This window comes from Aythya marila (genome assembly GCF_965140915.1).
Source record: "Aythya marila genome assembly, chromosome: 11".
Classification (NCBI taxonomy): Eukaryota; Metazoa; Chordata; class Aves; order Anseriformes; family Anatidae; genus Aythya; species Aythya marila.
The window spans coordinates 13,842,943-13,864,422 of record NC_139052.1 but is presented as its reverse complement, the minus strand read 5'-3'; the positions used below and the strand labels follow the sequence as shown (position 1 = coordinate 13,864,422).

General features: G+C 48.7%; 3 protein-coding genes across 5 annotated transcripts in view; 1 reads left to right on the top strand and 2 right to left on the bottom strand.

Annotated features, from left to right (window-relative positions):
* The window catches only part of ABHD2 (abhydrolase domain containing 2, acylglycerol lipase), a 38,081-nt gene extending 21,653 nt beyond the window's left edge, over positions 1-16,428 (top strand). For all 3 annotated transcript variants that reach the window (XM_082769086.1, XM_082769087.1, XM_082769088.1), the window contains exons 6-11: positions 1,106-1,289; positions 4,734-4,826; positions 6,496-6,606; positions 7,833-7,902; positions 8,734-8,818; positions 9,839-16,428. In XM_082769086.1, coding sequence (XP_082625212.1) covers positions 1,106-1,289; positions 4,734-4,826; positions 6,496-6,606; positions 7,833-7,902; positions 8,734-8,818; positions 9,839-10,035 — 740 coding nt within the window. In that variant the 3' untranslated portion in view covers positions 10,036-16,428. The remainder of the gene's footprint in view (positions 1-1,105; positions 1,290-4,733; positions 4,827-6,495; positions 6,607-7,832; positions 7,903-8,733; positions 8,819-9,838) is intronic.
* The window catches only part of MFGE8 (milk fat globule EGF and factor V/VIII domain containing), a 102,310-nt gene that overhangs the window by 40,426 nt on the left and 40,404 nt on the right, over positions 1-21,480 (bottom strand). The window lies entirely within an intron of this gene.
* On the bottom strand, positions 18,825-21,350 carry RLBP1 (retinaldehyde binding protein 1; the record flags this gene model as incomplete). Its single annotated transcript, XM_082769166.1, has 7 exons — positions 18,825-18,983; positions 19,160-19,270; positions 19,575-19,733; positions 19,992-20,170; positions 20,667-20,868; positions 21,018-21,146; positions 21,339-21,350. The coding sequence occupies 7 exons, from the start codon at positions 21,348-21,350 to the stop codon at positions 18,825-18,827; spliced, it is 951 nt and encodes a 316-aa protein (XP_082625292.1).

Here is a 21,480-nt window from a genome sequence, read left to right as displayed (position 1 = left end):
CTGCCAAGTGTTGTGCCAGCAAGACCCTGCGCAGACTTTACTCTGCCTCCAGCCCGAATACCCTGTTGTCCTTCCAGCTTATGCTGGATTCCTGATGCATTTGTTGGGGAGCAAGTAACATAAACATGATTTGCTGAATCCCAAAGCCTTTATATCAAGCTTGACCTGTTGCTGTTCCAGCTTTAGGTTTCTGAAACGGCTGCCAGCTGCTGTCAAATCATGAAAGTCAAACACGGTGTTTTGACTGCTCGCTTCTTCCAGAGGAGACTAGAGCGATGCAGCGTTTGTCATCTTGAGGAAAACTGTCCATTACCAATGTTCACAAGGAAGTGCCCAAGTTGTGATGAAAGGCTCAGCCAGAAGCCTCCTATTTCACTGAAGTGAATGCAAACTGTAGTGCTCAGCATCTTCTCCAGAGCTGGCCAAAACCTGTGTCTGATGTCCAGCAAGGATGTTGCTTTTGGGGTGGGGGCACACTGGAGCAGTGCTTGGGTGGCACAGCGTACAACCCAAGCTCTTTGGATGTACCTTCCTGGAGCAGCTCCACAGGACAGAGCTGAGATTCTGGCCCTAAACCGGAATAAACAGCTGTAGTTTTATTGCTTTTGCTCATGTGGTGCTTTCTGAGTGGTTTGAAGCACTGAGTCCAACTGGAAGGCTAACAAAGTGCCTAGCCTGCTGATACCATTGTCCTAATACCATCAGTTTGGGAGCTGCTTCTCTTTGTTTCCTCTTCCAAACTCAAAGGCAGCAGAAATAGCTGTAGGTACTGATATGCAGAGATTTTACCTAGCCATGTCAAAGCCAGGGTTGTTTGACTTCACTTCTTCGGTTGCTTTGGAAAGGCAGAGTTTGGATTGTCAGAGCGGCTGCTCCAAGGGTTAGGCTTTTCAAATTTTATCTTTGGCAGTCAGTCGGACAGGCATGAGCTAAGGTCCACAGGACTCATAAAACAGAGACATGAACATGTGTGTGAATCAGCCCTTAAAGTCTTGAGGTTATTGAAAAGTCAGAAAGGGGAAGGCGCTGAGCTTAAAGCACACAACTGGAGTGTGAAGTAGAGAACTGTTGGAAGATAACTCTTGACATTGTCCTTATTTTTCAGGTTGCACCTGGGAGTTTGGTGCGATGGTTAACTACATCAAGAAGACCTACCCTCAGACCCAGCTGGTTGTCGTAGGCTTCAGCCTGGGTGGAAACATCGTGTGCAAGTACCTGGGGGAGAGCCAGGCCAACCAGGAGAGAGTCCTGTGCTGTGTCAGCGTGTGCCAGGGCTACAGTGCGCTCAGGTGAGCCTGCTGCTCTCTTCTGGGTGGGGAAAAGCTTGCAGGTTCTCTTGCACCTAATTAAATTAGTCTGTAGGACTGCAGGATGCCACCTTCCTGAAGCAGCAATCAAAGCTTTGTTCATCAGCAGCACAGATGAACAGTCAGCAGTACAAACTGGCTTTCTGTACCTGGCCAGGTAAACGCTGGCAGCTTCTGCTCTGTGCCTGTGGATTGTCCTGGCTCTGTTGTGGCAGCGCTGCTGGTGTCGTAAGGAGAGGCATTCCCCATGCAGTCCTGGCTAATTAATCAGGCAGGTTGGGCAGTGTGACAAACTGCTGAGCTGGTGCCAAGTTTGAGGCAATAGTTTGCTTTCTCATCGCTCTGAGGAGTATCACTTGGCCCATAACAGCTTTCCTGGCTTCGCTGCCGAGTGTCATCCGGCAGCTCTTATCTGGGGAGGCTGGAAGGACACAGCTCGTGCTCTGTCAGTCCATGCTCCCCTCCTTTTGGGGGTGCTGCTGAAACAGGCAAGGGGCTGATGGAAGGGTGAAGAGGCTCTTGCAACCCCTGCTACCTGCCTGAAGTGGGGAAGGTGGAGAGGCTAAGGATAATAGCCCTAAGGGCTGCCTAAAACATTAACCTGTTGTTCCCAGCCTGGAAGCAGAGGCTGTAGCACTTCACAGGAGCTGTAAGGGCTCCACCTAGTGTTAGCACTTACATTCACTGATGGAGGCTTTGGGTACAGCCCTGCTGCTTCAGAACTTGCAGCTCAACTACTGTGCAATAACTTCCGTGTGCGAGTTACTGAAGATTGAAACTACTGAAGATTGAAGCTAATGCTCACAGGTCTTGCTGTCTCTACATATGGACAACTAGTGAGGTACAGCTGGTTGTACAGTAACTTAACTGCCTCTCTGAGCAATCAGAATATTTGAAAAGCAAGGGGCTGTCGAGGGTAGGGTGTTGGTGTCAAGATCCTTTGGACAGATAAAGCTGGAACTGGCAGCATGGAGCTGGAACTCTTGATGCTGCTGATGCTCTACCTCTACTGTGACTACTTTGGTATTCAGCAGTCTGAAGGCACCTTTTATAAGTTAAGCTCTTACAGCTGAAAGTAAGAAATTTTTTCTGGAAGCATTGGACATGGCTGAAAGTTTGATAGACAATTCAGTAACATTCCAGTATACCTCGTGCCTTTTGAGACTTCAGATCAGGTGCAAATCAGATGCTTTCAAGAATAGTCTGGTTTTGTTTCAAGTAAAGTGTTAGTTGTATTGAGGTTCTGGCACAGAGTATCCTATTGAAACAAGCTCCTGAAACTGTTTTTGTAGCCATCAAACAGGGTTTGCAAGGATTGCATCTGGCCTTGGCCGGTTTGATTTATCTTGGAGTTATGCAACGTTGTGTTTCTGGTCTCCAAAATGTTCTGAGTAATTCTGTTCCCTGAGCTGATTTCTTAGTAGTATGTCATGGTGTGCTGGTGAAACGGCAGGGTAAGGACAACCTGTTTAACAATGCTGCACTTGGATATCTGCATGGAAAAATAACAGCTGCTCCTGTGAGCTTAATGCAAGTCTTCTGCGGGTTGCTGTGGATTCCTGAGCTCTTGACTCCACCTGCTGGGTGAACATCTACCAGCAAATCTCCGGTCACAGAACATCTGCTGTGCATTACCGTGCGCCCAGCAGGAAAGCTTCTCGTATCTTGTGTCTCCCTACCTAATGTTTAGTGCTGCTTTTAAATGCTAATTAGACAAAGCTAGGGAAAAGCAACATCAGTAAATAACTATGAAGTAAACGACAGGATAGGGTGGGCCTTGTTATAGAAGGGGGAGGGAAGAGGTACAAAGCATCTCCAAAAGCATCTCCAGGTGGAAAGGATAAGCCTTATCCTTCTTGGACTTGGTCTGCTATGTGAGAATTACTGTTCTTCCCTCTGAGCTACACAAAAGTGGATTGCCCTGGTAGGTGACCAGTTAGATTACAATTCTTTTTATTAGCTTGTACAGCCTTTGTCCCTAATTATCCCCAAATATCTTTAGGAAGTAAAGGAAAAAATTAGGAGAAAGTGGTAGTGAGCAAGATGAAGCAGGCATTTGAAATTTGGAAACCTTTCCAGGGCATTAAGCAAGTGCCCCATAGAGGGGCATGGTAAAGTAGAAGCAAAGCAAGGCTCTGCCGGCAGAAAATGGGTCTCTGTTTAATGAATTAACACAAAGTCTGGGGAATTTGTTCCCTGAGGCTAAGCAGGGACCTGTCTCCTTATTCCTTAATCTCTGCCTGCACAGGCTTGATTCTGCTTCTTGATCTTGTGGAATGCATCTTTAGCGTAGCTACAGGCTGTGGGGAGAGTCTCCACCTTTGAAACCGGTGCAGTCCTCAAATAATACTGGAAGTTGAATTTTTGTCAGTGCTTGCAGCCCTTCATATTAGGAGTCCTGCTGTCTGCTGCAGAAATTGTGGGGAAATGTCGTAGCTATAACTTCGGTTGTCTTGAAATCACTTTAAAGGTTTGCTTGGGAAATCTTTTCCTGTCTCTATTCCCCTGTCCTGGTGTAAGTGTGGTAGCTATAGCCTGGTTAGACAACAAGCCCATGTTGCAGCACTGCTTGCAAGCAGGCAGCCTGCTTATGCTCTGCTAGGAAACCTGCAGCTTGTGGCTTGGAAGGTCACGATAAATCCCCTGTAGTTCTGGTGGTATGTTAATGTTTAAATGGGAGTAGTTCAGTAGCTGGAACTGCCTGCTCCCAGCATTCTTAGGTCGCTCAGTAAATGATAGTAGGTTCCCTCAGTAACAGCAAACCCTTGGTAAGAGTAAAGCTCTAACCTGCCCGTGACCCTGCAGAGCAAAGGAGTGCTTGTATCTGGCAAAGCTCACAGAAATCTGGACGACTTTAATTCTGTTTTAACAACAGATAAGCTGTGAAGTGCTGTTCTGCTCTGAGAATAGGTAAAGGCTTCAACTCCGATGCCACTTGCAGCTGCAATGAGTATTTACCCTTACAGTTCCTGCCAATGAAGGTAAAACAATAATAGTGTGTGTAAATATTGCAAACATCTGCACAAATGATTTCCTTTGTAAAGCTATTACATGCAATTAACTTTTTTCAGCAACAGGTTTTAGTCCTTTCCTCGGTGGTTCCATTAAGTAAATTGCATTCAACTTATGCAAAGGGATAGCAGAGTCCTCTTGTCAGTGTTGCAGATCTTGACTGATGGCTCCTAAATGCTCTGATCAGGACAGCTAATTGCACTGTGCAAAATGAGACTGCAGATCTGTTTTCTGATACTCCCGAACTTCATCAAAGTGGAAGTCATTTCCTGGAAAAGGTTAAGCTATGGCAGGGGAAGCCTGGAGATTTGTTTACTTAGCCTCTAGGCTGCAGTGAGATGTTACGGTGTATTACTCTGATCTTTCAAGATCTCCATTAACAGCTTAGATTGCTATGCTCTGTGTTTTTTCTAGGGCACAGGAAACCTTCATGCAATGGGATCAATGCAGAAGATTTTATAACTTCCTCATGGCAGATAACATGAAGAAGATCATCCTTTCTCACAGGTAAACTTGCATTGGTGCAAGTCAATTGCTCTATTGGATTTATCTTCTCTTCTCAGTCAGACTTTAAATTCAGACTCCTGAAAGATTACGCACAAATCCTCTGCTCGGTGTCTTTTAAGTGAAGCAAGAAAAAGAAGGGGAGCCCATGCCAATCGCGTATACTGTAAAATACACAAATAAGCTCTGGTAATCCTGTTAGAAGAAAGTAGGCTTTGTTGTGTTTTTTTTGTTTTTTTTTTTTTTTGCCTTCTGAGGAGACTTGCTTAATGAATAAACAAGATGAGCACAGGAAAACATTGTAATTAAACTTCAAAGTGGAGTATTGTGCATCTGTTTCACTTCTAGCTAAAGAATCCTCTATTCCAGGAGCCTCTTGTTCTGCCACCTACTGGAGGTAGGATTAATCTTCAAGATCTGCTGCAAGGGGCTGCTGCTTATCAGATAAGCAAACAGTCATCCTGTAGATCTGGCTTCTAGTTTTCTTCTCCAAAGAGCACGTAGCCAGCAGAATACTTAGTGCTGCTCTTCCTAGAGTGCTACTGTCCTTGCAGTATCCCTGTGCTACTGTTGTGATCTGTGGCTCTCAGATACGAAAGGAATATGTTGGTTAAACAGGTGACATGCTCCGTGGTGTTTCCTAGACCAAAATTACCTGGGTGCTTCTAGGGCAATGAATATGTAAGTACCTCATCAGTGGATGCTAATTAAGGCCCATTCCAGTAAGGAGCATGTGCCACTTGCAAGCTTGTGGTTCATAGCTAACAGTCCTGTGTGGTATGAAAAACAGGCAGGAGGAGGTAGGACAACTGATGTGTAGGATGATCCACGTAATTCACTGCAGACTGACAAATATTTGGACAACTTGGCCAAATTATACATGTCAGGGTATATAAGCCCCCATGAAATGGTGCTTAGATTCATAAGCCAGATAAAGGCAGTGCTGGCTTGAAGGAGATTCAGTTAAGTAATCTTTTTTTCCACAATCGTTTGTGCTCTAGGGCAGCTCCCCCAAGTCAAGCCTGGTCTCCCTCCTGCTCTGCCCTGCAGCTGCTTCTAAAAGGGAATAAAAATCCTTTCCAGCTTGCAGCCTTTGTTCTATTTGTTAAGGGAGCGGTTTGTTCTGGTGAAGAAACACATCCTCTCCTGAGGGTAATAACTAATTATGACAAGTGTCCATAGTAAATAGCTTTCTGCTAAGGTAATGCCCCCAAGTAATTTCTGCTGGATGAGCTAACCTAATATCTGTGCTGGGGAGACTTCAGGACCAGATGGTGACGGGGCTGCTGTGCCCAGGACTGCTAGTGCTCTCCCTGAGCCACCCACGGGTTTGATCTGAAGCCAGAGGACCCTCCCTCCAACATGAAGCCTCTGTTCTAAATCCCCCTAGTGCTGTCTGTTCTGGGAAGGTTCTTTATAGAGGCCCCTTCTGCAGTTTTTCAGTATAACAAGGGAGCGTTTTTCTCTGAAGTGGCTGTTAGTTTCTGTTACACCTTATTCAGAAGCAAGGTAGATGAAAAAGCTGTGCTTGATCCCAAGAAACCCTCGTGTACGTAGCCCACTTCTGTTCTTACCTTGTCAGATTTGGTAAACTCACTTGTCCTTGAGCAGGTCACGGCTTTGCTGCACTTGTTATGGTGTTTGGATATTTATCTTGTTACTCCTCTTTCAGGCAAGTTCTTTTTGGAGATAACGTGAAGAAGCCACAAAGCCTTTCAGATGCTGATCTGAGCAAACTCTATACAGCAACATCCCTTATGCAGATCGATGATAATGTTATGAGGTATGAAGGGGGACTATATGCTGCTCTCTGGGTCTCTGGAAGTGCCTTCTGTTTTAAGTGTTACTCTTGCAGGTCTCTTTCTGTGCCTGTAGGAATCTGCTGAAATGCAGCGCTGACAACCCCAAATCCTTCCTTGTCTTTACATTGAATAAAACCATAAAAAAAAGATTATTTTTGATAGTCACAGCTTCTGTAAAGTCATCCAGGAGGCAGTTATCTATAACATCTGAACCTGCAGCCCAGAATAAACAAGGAAGAGGCAAGCTCTTGCCAAGAGGTCTACAAAAAATAATGCAGAATGTGAAAAGCATCTCAGAACTGCTCATGAGTGTTTTTAGTCCTGCTTGAATTTTGAAACAAACCCTTCCCCCCGAGAATAATGCCTTCTTTGTGAGCATTAGAACTGGCTGAGATAACACGAACTTTTTAACTTGTCATACTTGCACCTAAATTAAGCTCTCTGCATTATTAGGCAGCAGTCTGTTACTGCTTGTGTCCTTGAAAACAACTTAGTACTTTGTTCAGTGGCTGTGATCTTGCCATGGCATGTTCTATATCAGGCATTGACACCTTTACAATATGCTGAAGCTGTACACTGCCAGCTATACAGCTAAAAGGGTTTTGAAGGAGTAGGAATATTGCTGTTTGTTGTCTAAGAGTGATTCCTAGGGGAAATATACTTGTCCTTCATCCCTGAGGCCTGTCTACTTTGGGCCTACAGCTGCATCATTGTTTCCTACCCCAGGAAAGAAAAAAAGCACATGAGTATAAGCTCACTGCATCCTTGGTTTGAGATGAAGGGCTAAGGATACTGCAAAAAAATGGAACCACAGTGGATTCTGTGTGGCTTGTAGGCAGGCCCTTTTGTCCAGTATGTTTGAGGTTTGTAAGCTGTGATGGTTTTATGTTTGTAAAGGCTTTCAGGTGGTGAATAAGTTTATAAGTTATTCACACAGGAGAAAGCAAATTAAGTTTAAAAAAGATGCCTTGAAGGCTGCTAGACTTCCACTTGAATGTTTAACTTGGTGTGTGTAGAAGAAACACAAATCCTGCTATCAGTGTTTGAGTAAGCACAGAAAGCATAAAAACATGTGCTGCCAAAGGTGAATTTTGCAGAAAAAAGGCATTGTCCTTAAAAATACAGGTCTGGGCATGTATGTCCTTATTTGCAAATGGGAGTCAGGTGGATGCTAGAAACATGATGGCAATGACACTATCCATTTCAGGAAGTTCCATGGGTACAGTTCCCTGAAGGAGTACTACGAAGAAGAAAGCTGCCTGCACTACTTGCACAGGGTAAGCTCTTGCAATTGACTGCTCTTGTACCATCTTCTTCCTACTGGAGATAAAATGCTCCGTGCTTTCTGGTTTTGATACCTAGACACAGCTGTCTTAGCTTGGATTTGTAGAAGTAATCAGTATTTTGGAGTGGGATTTCAGTTCTTACTACTCCTAATGCTGGTTCTAAATGCTCTGGGCTCTCTAGAGATTGTAACTCTGTAGTAGCATCCAGATGATCCAGCTAAAGCCAGGAGTTCAACTGAACCCCTTTGAGTGTAGGTGCATAAGGTGGAAAATGGGTGGTGGCATACAGCCTTCCAGGCAGAAAAGACTAGATACTCTGCAGGAGGCTTAGCACACTATCTGGAAGGCAGATGCTTAGCAGGCCAAAGTAATGCAGAAGTAGAACTGGAAAATTAATTCCTGCTTGATTTGCTGAACCGGAGGATGGAGGCACTCCAAGGGAGTTTCCTGGACTTTAACCAAGGTGTCTATAACAGCTAGCACTGGCTGCCTGATGTGCAAAGCAATGTAGAGTAAAAAGGGTGTAGCTATTTGAATTCTGAGAATGGGGAAGATCTGTGATTTAATCTGTTTGCACTGTTACACCCGTATTGCTTTTCATACAACTGAATTGGAAAAAAAAAAATAAAGTGCTGCAGAGTACTCCGTTGGTAAAAAGCCACCAGTCTGAATTTTTGACTGTTTTGCTGATGGTTCTCCAGTTAAAGGACAACTGAAATAAGATGTCTGAATTGAGCCAAGCTAAGAAGCTTTATAACAGTTGATAGAAACTCAAATACCAACCCCTAACTGTTTTTTTCTCTACTATGTTTCTTGGTACAGATCTATGTTCCTCTTCTGCTGGTTAATGCTGCTGATGACCCTCTTGTCCATGAGAGCCTTCTATCAATTCCAAGAGCTCTTTCAGGTATGTTGAAGCAGTCTGCTCCAGCAGTGCATATTTGTTTACCTGCAGCTTCCTTATCTCATCACGATCCATGATTACAAAGCAGCTTGACTTGCCTTATTACGTCCATAATCCTGTGGGAGGTGTACTAAGCCTCTTTAAAACACCAGTTGCTAGAACTAACGAGGCTCTTTGTGAGGAGGAAGAACTCGAGTCCTCCTTTCAGGCATCTTCTGCTGTTTAGGCTGCTGTTGATAGCCAGTAGTTTACATTCGGGTTACTTTCTTGAATGGAAAAAAAAGCTTCCTCGTGTCTTTGTTCCTCATTGGGATGTAGTAGAAAGGTGGGTTACTGCAGTGACAGTCTTGAACAAGTATAGATGAAGGGCCCCCTTCCCTGATGAATGGAGCCCATGCTTTGCTGTGTTACTTGATAATGAAATAAGGTGTGTCCTTTGAAAGGAGTTCTGTCAGCTCTCTGTCTTCAGCCAAGAAAAAGTCCAATACCCTTTAGAAGCTCAGAAGAATGAGCTGCTTGCTGTTTCTCTGCACAAATGGTGCACAGGAAGGAAAGATGGGTTCATTCTTCTCTCTGAAAGCTACAGGCGGAGAATTCATCTACAGCTGCTTCCAGACAGAACCAAGCACAGGGATTTTCTCACTGCACATAGATCAAAGTGGATAATATAATGCCAGAGCTTTGGTGCAGCTCAGCATGATGCTAACAGTCCTAGTTCCAGTGTACGTGAGTTAAAGGTAGAAGGATGTGACCTGTGTTGCCATAAGGGCCCAGCCAGCAACATTTCTTGGGCAGCCTGGTTCCTGTGGACCATCTTACTTTGTGAAATTGTTAGGTTATGTGCTTTTGACTTCATATTAGCTGTGGCCTTTGTCAGCACGTTTCTGCTTCCATCACAGGATTGCTCCTTTTGGTTCAGACCCTATGCCAAGGATCGAGTTGATTATTGCAATTTAAGGTGGTTTAGCTCTCGGCTCCAAATTGCTGACCTGCTGGAACTGTGTGCTTCCTTCTGTCTTACAGAGAAACGGGAGAACGTCATGCACGTGCTGCCCCTTCACGGAGGCCACCTGGGCTTCTTTGAGGGGTCTGTACTATTCCCAGAACCTCTGACCTGGATGGATAAGCTCGTGGTGCAGTACGCCAATGCCATCTGCCAGTGGGAGAAGACAAAGTCTCATTGCTCAGACACAGAGCAGGCGGTATCTGGCCAGGAGTAATTGACCCAAAGACTCTGGATCACTTCAGTATATCTCCCCCTTTGGGAACTCTTTGTTCCCTCACCTGCTGCTTCAGGTTTCCATTCTCCTTGATATCCTATGGCTGGGGTTTGATCACAATGTTTCCTTCTGAAGTGGAGTTAAAACAGAGGTTGATATCTGGTCAGAGGATCTTTGCTTATATAGTCACTTGGGTTTGTAATTTACTGCTCTGCTTGAAGAATTAGATTCCGACTGTGACTTGTTACAGGGTAATTGAGCTAAAGACAGTTTGCTTTGATGTAACACAAGTTTCAGATGCCAAAAGCCTTTCACCTGGTGGTCAAAAACTTGATCTGAAGCATTTGTTGAGGTGTAGATGACAAGGTAACTGACTTTTTCAGTCCCTGTGCTGGAAAAAACCCTGTACCAAGCCACAGGCCAGTGAGTGGTTCAGTCCATGAGCCACTAAATAATGGCTTGTGAAAACAGATGCTTGACTGTCGGTGGAGTTCTAATCTTACACCATCTTAAGGGAGTGTTTCACTTCCTGGGAGTGCAGTTACACAAGTGAATCACTTTAAAAATGCTTAACTTTTCCATGCTTCAGATGTCTGTGGGTTGGGGTATCTTTACGCTGGGACTCCAAGGTAGAGAAAAGCTGCGGGCTGGTAATACCAGTTAATGTTTCTCTGTAACCACATTCTCACACCAAGACCAGACCAGTCACCTTGTCGTATTTGCCTCTTTTTAAATGTAGTCATGTTTTTAGTACTGGATCTCGTTTGACCCAGAGCTTTTTAAAATTGGCTCTGGCTTCCGAATGGAAACCAGCGATGAAGAATCTGCAGGATCTTTTTGTGAGCTCAGTATGTTTTAAGAATATTTCATAGTTATGTACTCTGTTAGGGATTAAATTGTAGGGTGGGGGGGAATGTATCTAGATTTACTCCCCTTATGTCAGGGTAGATTATACCAAAATTCTTGTCCTTAATTTTCAAAGCATTGAATGGTTTTCAGACACATGACTTGCCTTACTTGGTGGGATCTTGATGGGTCTAGCCCTGTGCAACTAAAATACCTTTGACTAACTACTTCTGTATCTGTGCAAATGCTGCAGGATTTTACTGGCTCCAGTAAGACATTGGGCTCCTCGCGTGAATTCCTTTCTGCATGCCCAGACACTCTCTTCTAGTTGTAATGTGCAAAGTGAAGTGCAAAAGCCCCTTGCAGGAGTGATGCCTCAAGTGGCTGTTAGGGCCGAGGTGGTTATTGCGGGCTCTGCTCTATCTCCTGGTAGGAAAGTTGCCCCATGACAATCTGGAGACTGAATTTTTGTGGTCACAATCTTCTTTTCCCTATTTGTTCTGTCAACATTGTAGTCTCATTAATCCACCCTTGAGACTTCTTTGTCCTAGTGTCAGTGAAGCTCTTTTCCTGTCACACTTCCCGCATCCAACAAGCACTTTATTGCTTTAGCCTTGGTTTCTGTGCCAGGCTCTTCAGTTTGTAGTTGAAAGGTGAAACAAGCTGCAAGACTTCAGCGTGGTAATGCAGGGAAACAAGCCTTCTGGACTGCCCTGTCCCGGAACTTCATTCAGTAGGTTGCAGAGGTAGCTTTTTTATTTTAATAAAGCAATAATTAACTATTGTAGCAAAGGTGCATTATCATATCAGGAAATTCCTTTCAGTTTGCCTTAGGCCAGACACCGCGGCCTGCTAGAATGAACTGTGGGTACCTGTACGTTGTCCTTGTTACTGAGCCCAGGTTTCCTTTTGTTCCTCAAAGAAAAAGGTGTGATCGAGTAAAGCTGCAGCAGTACTTGGCCGTGCTTGTGGCTGTTCCTTAAGAACTATTTTAGGGCATCAGTTAGCAAGGATATTCTTAGCTGATGGATATTTGTCTTTGTGTTGTTGTTCTCTCACTCATCCTGCATCTGTATATCACTAAAACCTGTCACACAAGATGCTCAGAATTTTGCTTAAGTAGCTGCTCATGCAATTTTTACTGGATGTGCTGTAAATGTATTCTCACTTATCAGGATTGGAGTGTAAACAACATTTGTATGCATCAACTAGCCACAGTATGAATTTAGGTGTGTAGGGTATGTGTTTTTTGTTGTTGTTTTTTTTTTTTTTTTTTTTTTTTTTTTTATCTCCAGGGGGTCACATCTTTAGATGTCTCAGTTTTCCTGGCATATACATCTGCAGCTTCACAGGTCACAGCTTTCTGCCTTGAGGAAGCAAAGCTGCTCCTCCCATGGCGGGAGATGCCCTTTTTAAAATGCTTCATGTCCTGCTTCAGTCCAGCTTTGCTGTGAGTATCAACTCCAAAGAGATTTAGAGGAACAGGAGCTTCCCTTGGTAGTGACCCCACTGTTGAGGTGAGGAGCCCATCATACGAGCCAACATGTAACTACGAAGGAAGGACAGCGTGCATCAAGCCTCCTTGGAGATCAAAATTCTTTCTCAGATTTCCTCAAAGTTCCTCAAAAGCAGGGCTCCCTGCCCAGCTCCCCACATGGCTGCAATTCTGCCTTCCTTCCCGGGACCCCAGGCTTGCAGAAAGAGTTCAGCTGTTGGCTGCCCCCGACAGGGAAGTTGGAAGTGAGAGCGCTATGGCTGGCTGCTGTCTGAAAGTGGATGTTGAGAGGCAAAGCTGGTGTTTGCTTGCTTCGGAATTGGGGTTAGGGGGCAAACTGCTTTTTGGCCAAGGCATGCCAGAGTAAAGCTCCACTTTCAGAGGAACTGGGTAGGTTTTTATTGAAGAACTTTTCCTCCTTCCTTTTTTAAGAACCGTTCTTGACAGACCGGGTTTTGAAATATTTCCTGTTCCTGAGGTACGAGGAAGTTGCCTTCTCAAGTGTACCTTTATTTCAAACTGACTTTGCTGTAGTTACAGTAGATGGCCAATCAGTGACATCTTAAAGCAAATATTTCCTAAAAAATGAGGTGAGCAGCTGGGCAATTCTCAAAGCAGCAAGAGCTTTGTCTAATCAAGTAGGGATTTTGCTCAAACTGAGTTTTTTTTTTTTTTTTTTTTTTTTTTCAAGGAGTACTACATCTTCCTGCCCTGTAACTCATAAGCCTTCATATTTCAGAAGTGCCAATGCTGTGGACTTTCTGAAACTCTCAACTAGAGAAGTAATAGGGGTCTGTCCTGCTCCTTTGACCTGTTCTTGCCCTTTGCACCTACAGCTGCTTAAACCGCTTGTGGCTTGACAACTAATTCTAGCCTGTTTGGGGAGGAAGAACTTTGTCATAGGTTGGTTGTGCAAGGGTTCCAGGACCTGGGAGTCACCTTACTAACTTCTGTTGCAGACAGAAGCAGTAAAAATCTCTTCTCCCAATCCCACCCAATTTGCTGCTTTCAAAGCAACTCATGTTGTCAAACCTGCTGCAGCAATTTAGAGATCTCAAGGAAGCAGGAGAGGAGGAAGTGAAGCTGCAGTGCGTGTTATCTAGAGACCTTCAAAGAAGGAATCCTGTATTAAATCTTGCTGCTGACAGAGATTGGCAGCTGATACCTAGTGCCAGTACCACGAGCAGGAAGGGACTTTGTCCAATCCTTACCTGAAATGCATTTCTCTCCCAAAATAAGGCAGTGCTAGTTCTGTGATGTCTGGCAAGTGAAGACCATCTGCAGTGAACCCCACCTTAAATGCAATATGAATTTTTAGATCTTAGAGGTGAAGCAGTCTTTTCATCTCTTGCAAAGACACATGAGCTTGTAGAAGGACACGCTTCAAGCCCAGAGCAGTACAGCCTGGTAGCACAGTTCAAGACTACAGCATGATGAATCTGTCGTGAGTTCTGTTTAGTTTCAAACCAGGATTAGAAAAGGCATCAGCAGAGCTCTTCATTTATTCTCATGTACTACACACCCCTCTTCCTTATCACTGTATGTAAAAGTAACACTCAGACATAAACCCCAAGGACCATCTCAATCAGATAGCAAGTTGCAGACCGTATTTTTGTGGTGGTTAGGCTGGTCCAACCATCTTTGTCAGTGTCTGGAGACACCTGGAACTTGTAGGGGAGCAGCTGGGACTTGCTCTTATGGACCACAAGGAACTTGCAGCTTCCACGACACCAGATCTGCCAGCGTGTTTAATGATCCCGTGGTTGGGTTCTAAACTGAAGGTGTTTTTAAATGAGTCAACAGCTGCACTGTAAAGACAGACACTTGAACCTCCCTGCAGTCCTTTCCTGACCATTTTTCTGCAGTTCCTGTTCTGTGAAGGTACAGGTTACAAAGACAGGGCATTAAGCAAAGATGTTGAGAACCGTTGTCTCCAGCACTGAATTTAGCCACGCTACCTGTGTGTCATCTGTCCTGGGTCTGTCACAAGTTCCTAGACCTCAGCCCTTTGACACGTGGTGCCTTGCCCTTTTTCTCCTCCTCCCTTGACATCAGCATATCTAGAGACTTCAGCAGCAGCTCTGTCAGAGCTTTTGGGCTTTGCTTTTTAGTAAAGGATTCCTCACACAGCAAGCGGTGAGACCCCTCTGGCGATGTACACTGTACAAGCGTGTGCTGACATAAAGGACCTTTGTGGGCAGCCTACAACTAGATGGTCTATTTTAATGCTTAAAATAGCAATGTGTATAAGCAATGGATCATTTCTCAGCTCTGTTCCTCGAATTTGCCTCTAGCCATAGGGATTGAGTCAGACGGAGGGTTTGCTTAGTATGTGACTTGTTACCTTGTGATCCCCAAGTTCTTGTGTCTGTTGACTCTTCAGCAACATAACTGGAGGTGAATTGTGTAAGGGGCTACATCTCAAACGAAAGAGCAGAGTGGTAACTTCAAGAACTAATTGCTGAAAGGTTCAGTCACCTGGTTTGCTTCCAAGGACTTTTTTTTAGAAATATTATGCCTCTCTGGAGGTTACTGAAATTCTTCACAGCCTTTTCAGGAAGACCAGGAGAGGCCCTAGTCCTGTGCTGCGTGTGCAAGTCATTTGTTGTGAAGAGCATCGTGTCAAGTCATGCTCTGCGTGTCCTGAGCCCTCTGGCAGCTCTGTCAGTTGGGTAGATCCCAGAGCCACGGTGATTCAAAGCAGGGTCTCCTTCGGGGCTTCTAGTTCTAGGCAAAAAGCAAACAGCTCTTCTTGGCGTGAGGACTTCCTGAGCTGTCTACCAGCTTTGAATGCCTCAGAGCAGCCCAGAGCTGCAGAGGGGGTGCCTGCCCCCCTTTCATTGCTAGTAGCCTCTTACAGCAGCCTGGACTCTCCTCAGCTGGTAGGGAAGCTCAGGCCCGGTGCCATCAGTGAGTCACAGCAGCTGCCAGCTTTCCACACTGCAGTGGAAAGGTTTCTGGGATTACCCTGAGCTATTGCATTTCAAACATCTGTATTTGTGTTTTTCTGGTTAATCAATGGACACAAACACCGCAACCCAGGGCAGCATTTATCAGGTTGGATCTGCTGGTATTGAAGAACCTTTTCCAGGTCTGTCTGATAACGCTCTAAAAGCCCCAACCCTGCATCCCCTGTGGATGAGGACCATGTTTTGCCATCTCACCTCTTGGCCTTGCCTAACGCAGGTGACTTGAATACCAGCGAGGAGCCTGATGCCACGAGGTGGCCGAACACAAGGCCTTTTAGCTTTTGTCTGAGTGACGAACTTGCATCGCCTGCCTGCAGTCATGTGAGAGCTTTGATTAGATGCAGAATTTCCTTGTGGGATCTCTTACAGCTCTTCTGGGTTGCTGACCCTTCTGTGGCTCCTGCCAGCTGGGATGTCTTTAAAAATAATAACAATTAAAAGTGTATTTCATGTAACCAAACACTACTGCTTAGCCCACGTCAGCAGCTTTCCAAAGGACCGTGTTTTCTCATTCCTGACAACTTGTCCCTGTTTCCCCGTGACTAGAAATCCTTTCTGAGAAAGCGATAACCCCCTTGCAGGAGGGGCCCTTTCTCTGGAGGTGCCAAGCTGAAGAGGTGTGGGGAGCCCTCAGGAAGGCAGACCCGTGCCCTTCTCACGTTGCTGCTGCAGCTGTGTTAGAGCAGGCTGAGAATCGGATGTTCTTGGTGAGCAGCGTGGTTCATTACAGATAAATTTCCAAATTGGCAAAATTATCCTCTGGAACAATCTCTAAATGCTGCCCTGAAAAAGCTTGTGTACAGAGATAGCCTCCCTGCTGCCACGTTCTGCGTCAGATTCTCTGAAGCTGACAGCTGCAGGGGAGATGATTTGCAACTAGCAATGCAATTTTTCTATATCTGCTGATGTTTACCTTTAAAATTATATATATAAATATATATTAAAGTGTCTTTGATTTTTTTCTTTAATTTTTGTTCTTCTGTGTGGTGTAAGATGGAAGTCATTGCACAACAAAATGTAATTTTGTTATCTTTGATTCAGTGGGATTTCTTTATTTAAAAATAAAGGACTTATGGAAGTCAGTGCTCTGTGGAGTAGCTGTGTCCCATGTTACTGGGTGGGGGGGTGCTGCTGTCATTCCTGACACACGGAGCAGCAGTGAGGATGTCTGACATGGGAACGTATTGGGCCAACAAGGTCATCCTCACCAGAACACAGCCGGGTCTCTGAACACCTTCCCTCGGTCACAGGATTTGGATTAGCTCAAGGAGGAACTGGAGGAGTTCTTCAGCCCCAGCCCTTAAACGTGAGTTTAGTGTTTGGTGTTAAGGCTTCTGTTTGGTAGTGGCCTAAAACAGGAGCGCCTCAGAGCAGGGCTGCCCATATATCCCTGTGGGGTACATGAAAGCAGGAGTTGCCTTGCTGCTCCCCCTCCTGTCTCCCAGACAGGAAAAACCCTTAGAAACCCTTGTCAGTAATTCCCATGTTATGAGCTTTAGCCCTGCCTCTGGCTTTCTGACCACTTCTTGGCTCCTCTGGAGGTAAATGCAGGGGCTCTGCTTGTTCCAGGAGCTGTGGCTGGCTGCCTCCTTGGAGGGAGAGGCCTCAAGCTTGCGCTCTTTTTCCCTGCCCTGGGGAGAAGCTCTGCCACTCTTATACATACATAGATACCTACATATATATGGGAGCATCTCAAATAATTGTCCTGGCTTGAGCAGTAGCATGGGGAGTCTTGCTGTCCCCTGAGCAAAGCCCTGTGTGTTTTTCTCAGCAGCTGACGGGCTGGTGGCTCAGCCTGGGCAGCTGGCTCTGAGTTCATCTCCCCCCTGCCTCCCCTTGCAGCCCGCGTTGCGTGCACAAGTAATGCTCCAGCCTTTCCTAGTTGCTTTTTCTTCCCCCAGAGGAGGTGTGATTGCTTTCCTGAGCGAGCGAGCTGGGTTGTTGTGTTTTCACTGGCCCCAGGGCTGCGGGGGCTTCCCTGGGGCTGCTCGGTGGGCTCAGCGGGGTGAGGAGCTGCCTCCAGTCCTCCTCAGGGCCCTGGCACAAGGCTGGCATCGCAGGGTCCGTGGTGCTCAGCAAGCCGGCAGCGCTGCGGAGGCTGGAGGAAAGGGATTGCAGCCCAGACAGGCCCCGTCCTCCCGGCGGCTTCGGAGCCAGCCTCCTGTTTGGTTTGAGCCCGAGCCAGTGCCCTGATGAATGCAGCTCTTGTCAGCTCTGGATGGGGCTCTGGCCCTCTGCTAATGAAAGGCACTGGTGTGTGGCTGCGGGGCTGGGGGACGGGGAGGAGGGGGCAATACTGGGTTGGCAGAGGAGGAGGTGACCGTCAAGTCCCAGGCTAGTGGTGCTGCCACCCCTCGCTGGTCGTGAGCAGCTCTCGTGCCCTCCTCCTCCTCCTTTTGGGGCTCCTCATGGGGTTTTCCTGATGTGAACGGCTTTGATCTGAGCTCCTTCTCAGATGCAGCGCTGGGAGAGGCGGCTGTGTTAAGGCTTCTAGGGGATTTGTGAGGGTAAATCTGCACATCTTTCACTGTCCCGTGGTTAAAATTCATCTCTGACCCTCAGTGGCTGCTGTTCTTTCTCCCTGACAGAGTGAGGATTAGGTAGTCAGCTCCATCTGGGCCCTTCTTGGGATCTTTGCATCTTTCGGGCTGTTTTCTCTGGCTAAAGCAGGGGACAGAACTGGGGGGCCTGGTCCAGGGGAAGGAGAACCCTGGTTTGGGATGCAGGGAGGATGGGGAAGGACAGTTCCAAGAGGCCTGTTCACATCAGGGCTGCTGCTTCAAGCCTCTAACAGAGCTGAGCAGCAGCGCCTGCGCCCCAAAAGCCTCCCCCTGTCCCTTGCCGTGTGCCACGAGGGACCCAGGAGCTGTGCTGTTAAACACTTCTTTATTTCTCCGCGTCCAGCTTTCAGCCAGCCCCTGGCAGGGCCCTCCTGCTGTGACGGCCTCCGGCTGCGTTACCCCACTCCTGCCTGTCCCCCCTCCAGCCGATGCCACCCCAGGAGCTCCCCAGTGCCCCCAGGGCTGGCTGTGGAGCCCCTCTTCAGCTGCACTGCCCCACAGAAGAAAAAGCTAAGGCTGAAGCAGAGCAAGGCACGTCCTACCTGCATCCCAACCCCTGCGGTGTGCCCGGGGCAAAGGGGCAAAGGGACATTCTCCTGGCTGCCACCACCCCCCTTCCCAGTATGGTCACTCCCCCATGTCCCCTTTTTTTTTGCAGGAGCAGGCTGGTGGCCAGCTTTCTCTGCTGGCTCCCAGGGAAAGGACCCTACTGCAGGAGGGGCAGGGACCCTATTCCAGGTGGGACGGGGCTGCCAGGTGGCCCACAGCCAGGTTTGGGGATGGGGACAGGCACGGGGCAATGCACCCGGAGCGCCTCGTTCCCAGCAGTCACTCAACCAACGCTACGGGAGGGAGGTGGTTGGGGTTAGGGGACCACCTCTGAGCCTATGTTAGGGGGGAAGGGGGGCGGCCCCCGCCTTAGAGGGCCGTGTCTTCAGCCTCGATGCAGGGCCCGAAGAGCTTCTCCGCAGTGGCTTTGCCGTCGTACTTGGGCAGGTTGCCACCGAAGTCTGCCGGCAGGATGTCGGCGTCGATCTCCTGGTAGAAGGACTCCAGCTCCTCGCCGTGCACAAAGACCTGGCGCGAGGGGAGCGACCCTCAGCAGAGAGCTGGCGACCCCACAGGTGGCAAAGGGGTGCCTGGGGGACGCCGGCAGTGCTGGGAGCCAGCAGCAGTCCCAGCTCTCCCACCTTCTTCCCCCCGTCTGCTCGGCTTTACCCCCCTTTGCCCCCGGGTCCCCTCCCCGCACTCACCCTCTCCAGCAGTTTGCTTTTCAGGAAGGGTTTGACCACGTTGTAGGTCGTGGTGAAGTACCAAGGCTGGTGGATGAAGTGCACGGCCTTGAAGCGCGCTGGGAAGGAGTCCTAGGGTGCCAAACCCAGGCGGGGCCAGTCACAGACCGTGCTGGCCACATAGGGCCGGGAGAGGAGGTGAGCAGCAAGAGAAACCCCACACTGCCTCTGTGCCCCTTCCCCAGCCTCCCTCTTTTGTTCTGACCCAGAGGTTCAGCCATCCCAGCCCCAGGAGCAGCAGGGAAGCTGCAGAGATCCCATCTTGCAGGATTAAACCAATTAAGGAGCAAAGGAAGGAGGGTGTGATGGGGAACAGCCCCTCCAGGATGGCAATCCAGCCCCCTGCTGGCCCTGGGCACGTTCTCTTCCAGCTCACCTGCAGCATGTCCACCATCTTCTTGAGCTCGGAAGGTTTGATCCCTGACGCCTGCTGCATGGTGAAGCCCTTGAAGTTCTCAATGATGCAGAACCCGTTGATCTGGGTCTCTTCGTTTTCCAGCAGCTTCTCCAAGATAACGCAGTAGGCACGAAGGATCTGGAGGGGAGGAGTGACAGCAGGGTCCGTGCCTCCATTTCCTCCTTTGCCCTGCGGGTCTTTCCTTTCTAAACCCCCCCGATTTAGTGGTGTGGTGCCCCCCTTCACCCTGAGTTATCTGGGCTGGGAGATGCACACCCTGTGCCCTGCAACCCGCACCACACCAGGAGGAAAGAAGGGGAGCCCCTTGGGACAGACCAGGAGAAATTCAGAGTTTTACTTAAACCTGGGTGGAACAACCCCCAAAAACCTGCTGACCTCGTCGAAGGTGATCTCCTCGTAGTCCCAGTTCTCGATGTTGAAGAGCATCACCACCCGGCCGTACTTGTCCCTGCTGGCCAGGATGCCGGGGTAGCCCGCCTCGATGGTGCTGCGCACAGCCTCGGGGGTCAGGTTGTCGAAGAGCTCGGGGTACTGCTGCCGAAAGTTCACGTAGCCTGCGGGGGGACAAAGCTGCTCACCCGTCCTCGGGAAGCCGGGAGAGCACGGGGTGAGCTCCCCGCCCCTGGCACCCCGCAGGCACGGAATATGGGAACGTGCTGGGAAAAGGGGGGTGAACAAAACAGCTCGTCTGCGAGCCAGCGCTGGTAATTACAACTCATTATCCACCCGGCAGACACAAAGGAGAGCAGAGCAGAGCCAGGCAGGACAAAGCCCGTGCCCAACCCCTGCTCCCCATCCATCCCTGTGTGCCACCCCCAGCATGGGGAGGGGGTGCCACAAGTCCCCCCTGCCCTGGAGTGGTCCCAGGGGTGCTGAGCCCCCCAGGCACCGTGCACAAAACGCGTCAGGATGCGAGCAGAGACCTCCAGCCCTGCCTCTTGCTGCTGCTGCTCGCTCCCGTGCCCTGACAGGGGTCTGGGTGCACTGGGAGGCACAGAGGGGGATCGGGACACCCATCCCCACCCATCCCCACAGCGCAGGGCCCCCCACCTTTCAGCAGGTCGTAGGCCCTGTGGACGTCGAACTTGCGGGCGCGGATGAAGCGGAGGAAGAAGGAGTCGTCCTTGCCCTGCATCTTCTCGGCCACCGCCTTGCAGACGTCCTCGCTGCCCGCCCGCTCCTGCACCAGCTCCCGCAGCGCCCTCACCGCCGCCTCCCTCTGCTCCTCGGTCTCGTTCAGCTCGTCCTTTGCCTGGGAAGGGAGCAGGGAAGGGTCCTCAGCATCCTCACAAAGCCCTGGGGACCCTGAGCCACCCGCAGACCCACCCCGGCGTGTGTTTTGGCACAGAAAAGCAGCCGGACACGGTGCCGCTGGCTGCGGGTCCCTGGGCTGTGCCTCACCTTCTGCAGGGTGTGCGGGGGGATCTGCTGGCACCTCCCGAAAACGGGGCCGTGGTCCTTGGTGGTGAGGCGCTCCAGCTTGGTGCGCAGGGCCTGCTCCTCCTCCGAGACGATGCGGAAGGTGCCCGTCTGGGGGCGAGGAGAGGATGGGGGGCTGAGGAATCCTCTGCTCACAGCCCCCCACCTCCCTCCCCGCCAGCCCCATGAGGCTGGGGACAGCCCCGGCGCTGTGCGGGTCCCTCTGGGCTGCACCCCATGGGACAGGGAAGGGCGAGGGGTGCCACAGCTCAGCGCTGCAGGGAGGGGATGCTCAGTACTCACAACAGCAGACATGTTGCCTTTAGCCTTTATCAGCAGCAGGACACTGGAAGAGAGGAGGAGGAATTACCGTGGGGATCTGAAAAGCCCCTGCAGCCCCCGGTGCCCCTGTCCCTCATGGAGGAGGGTACCTGGTGGGCACAGC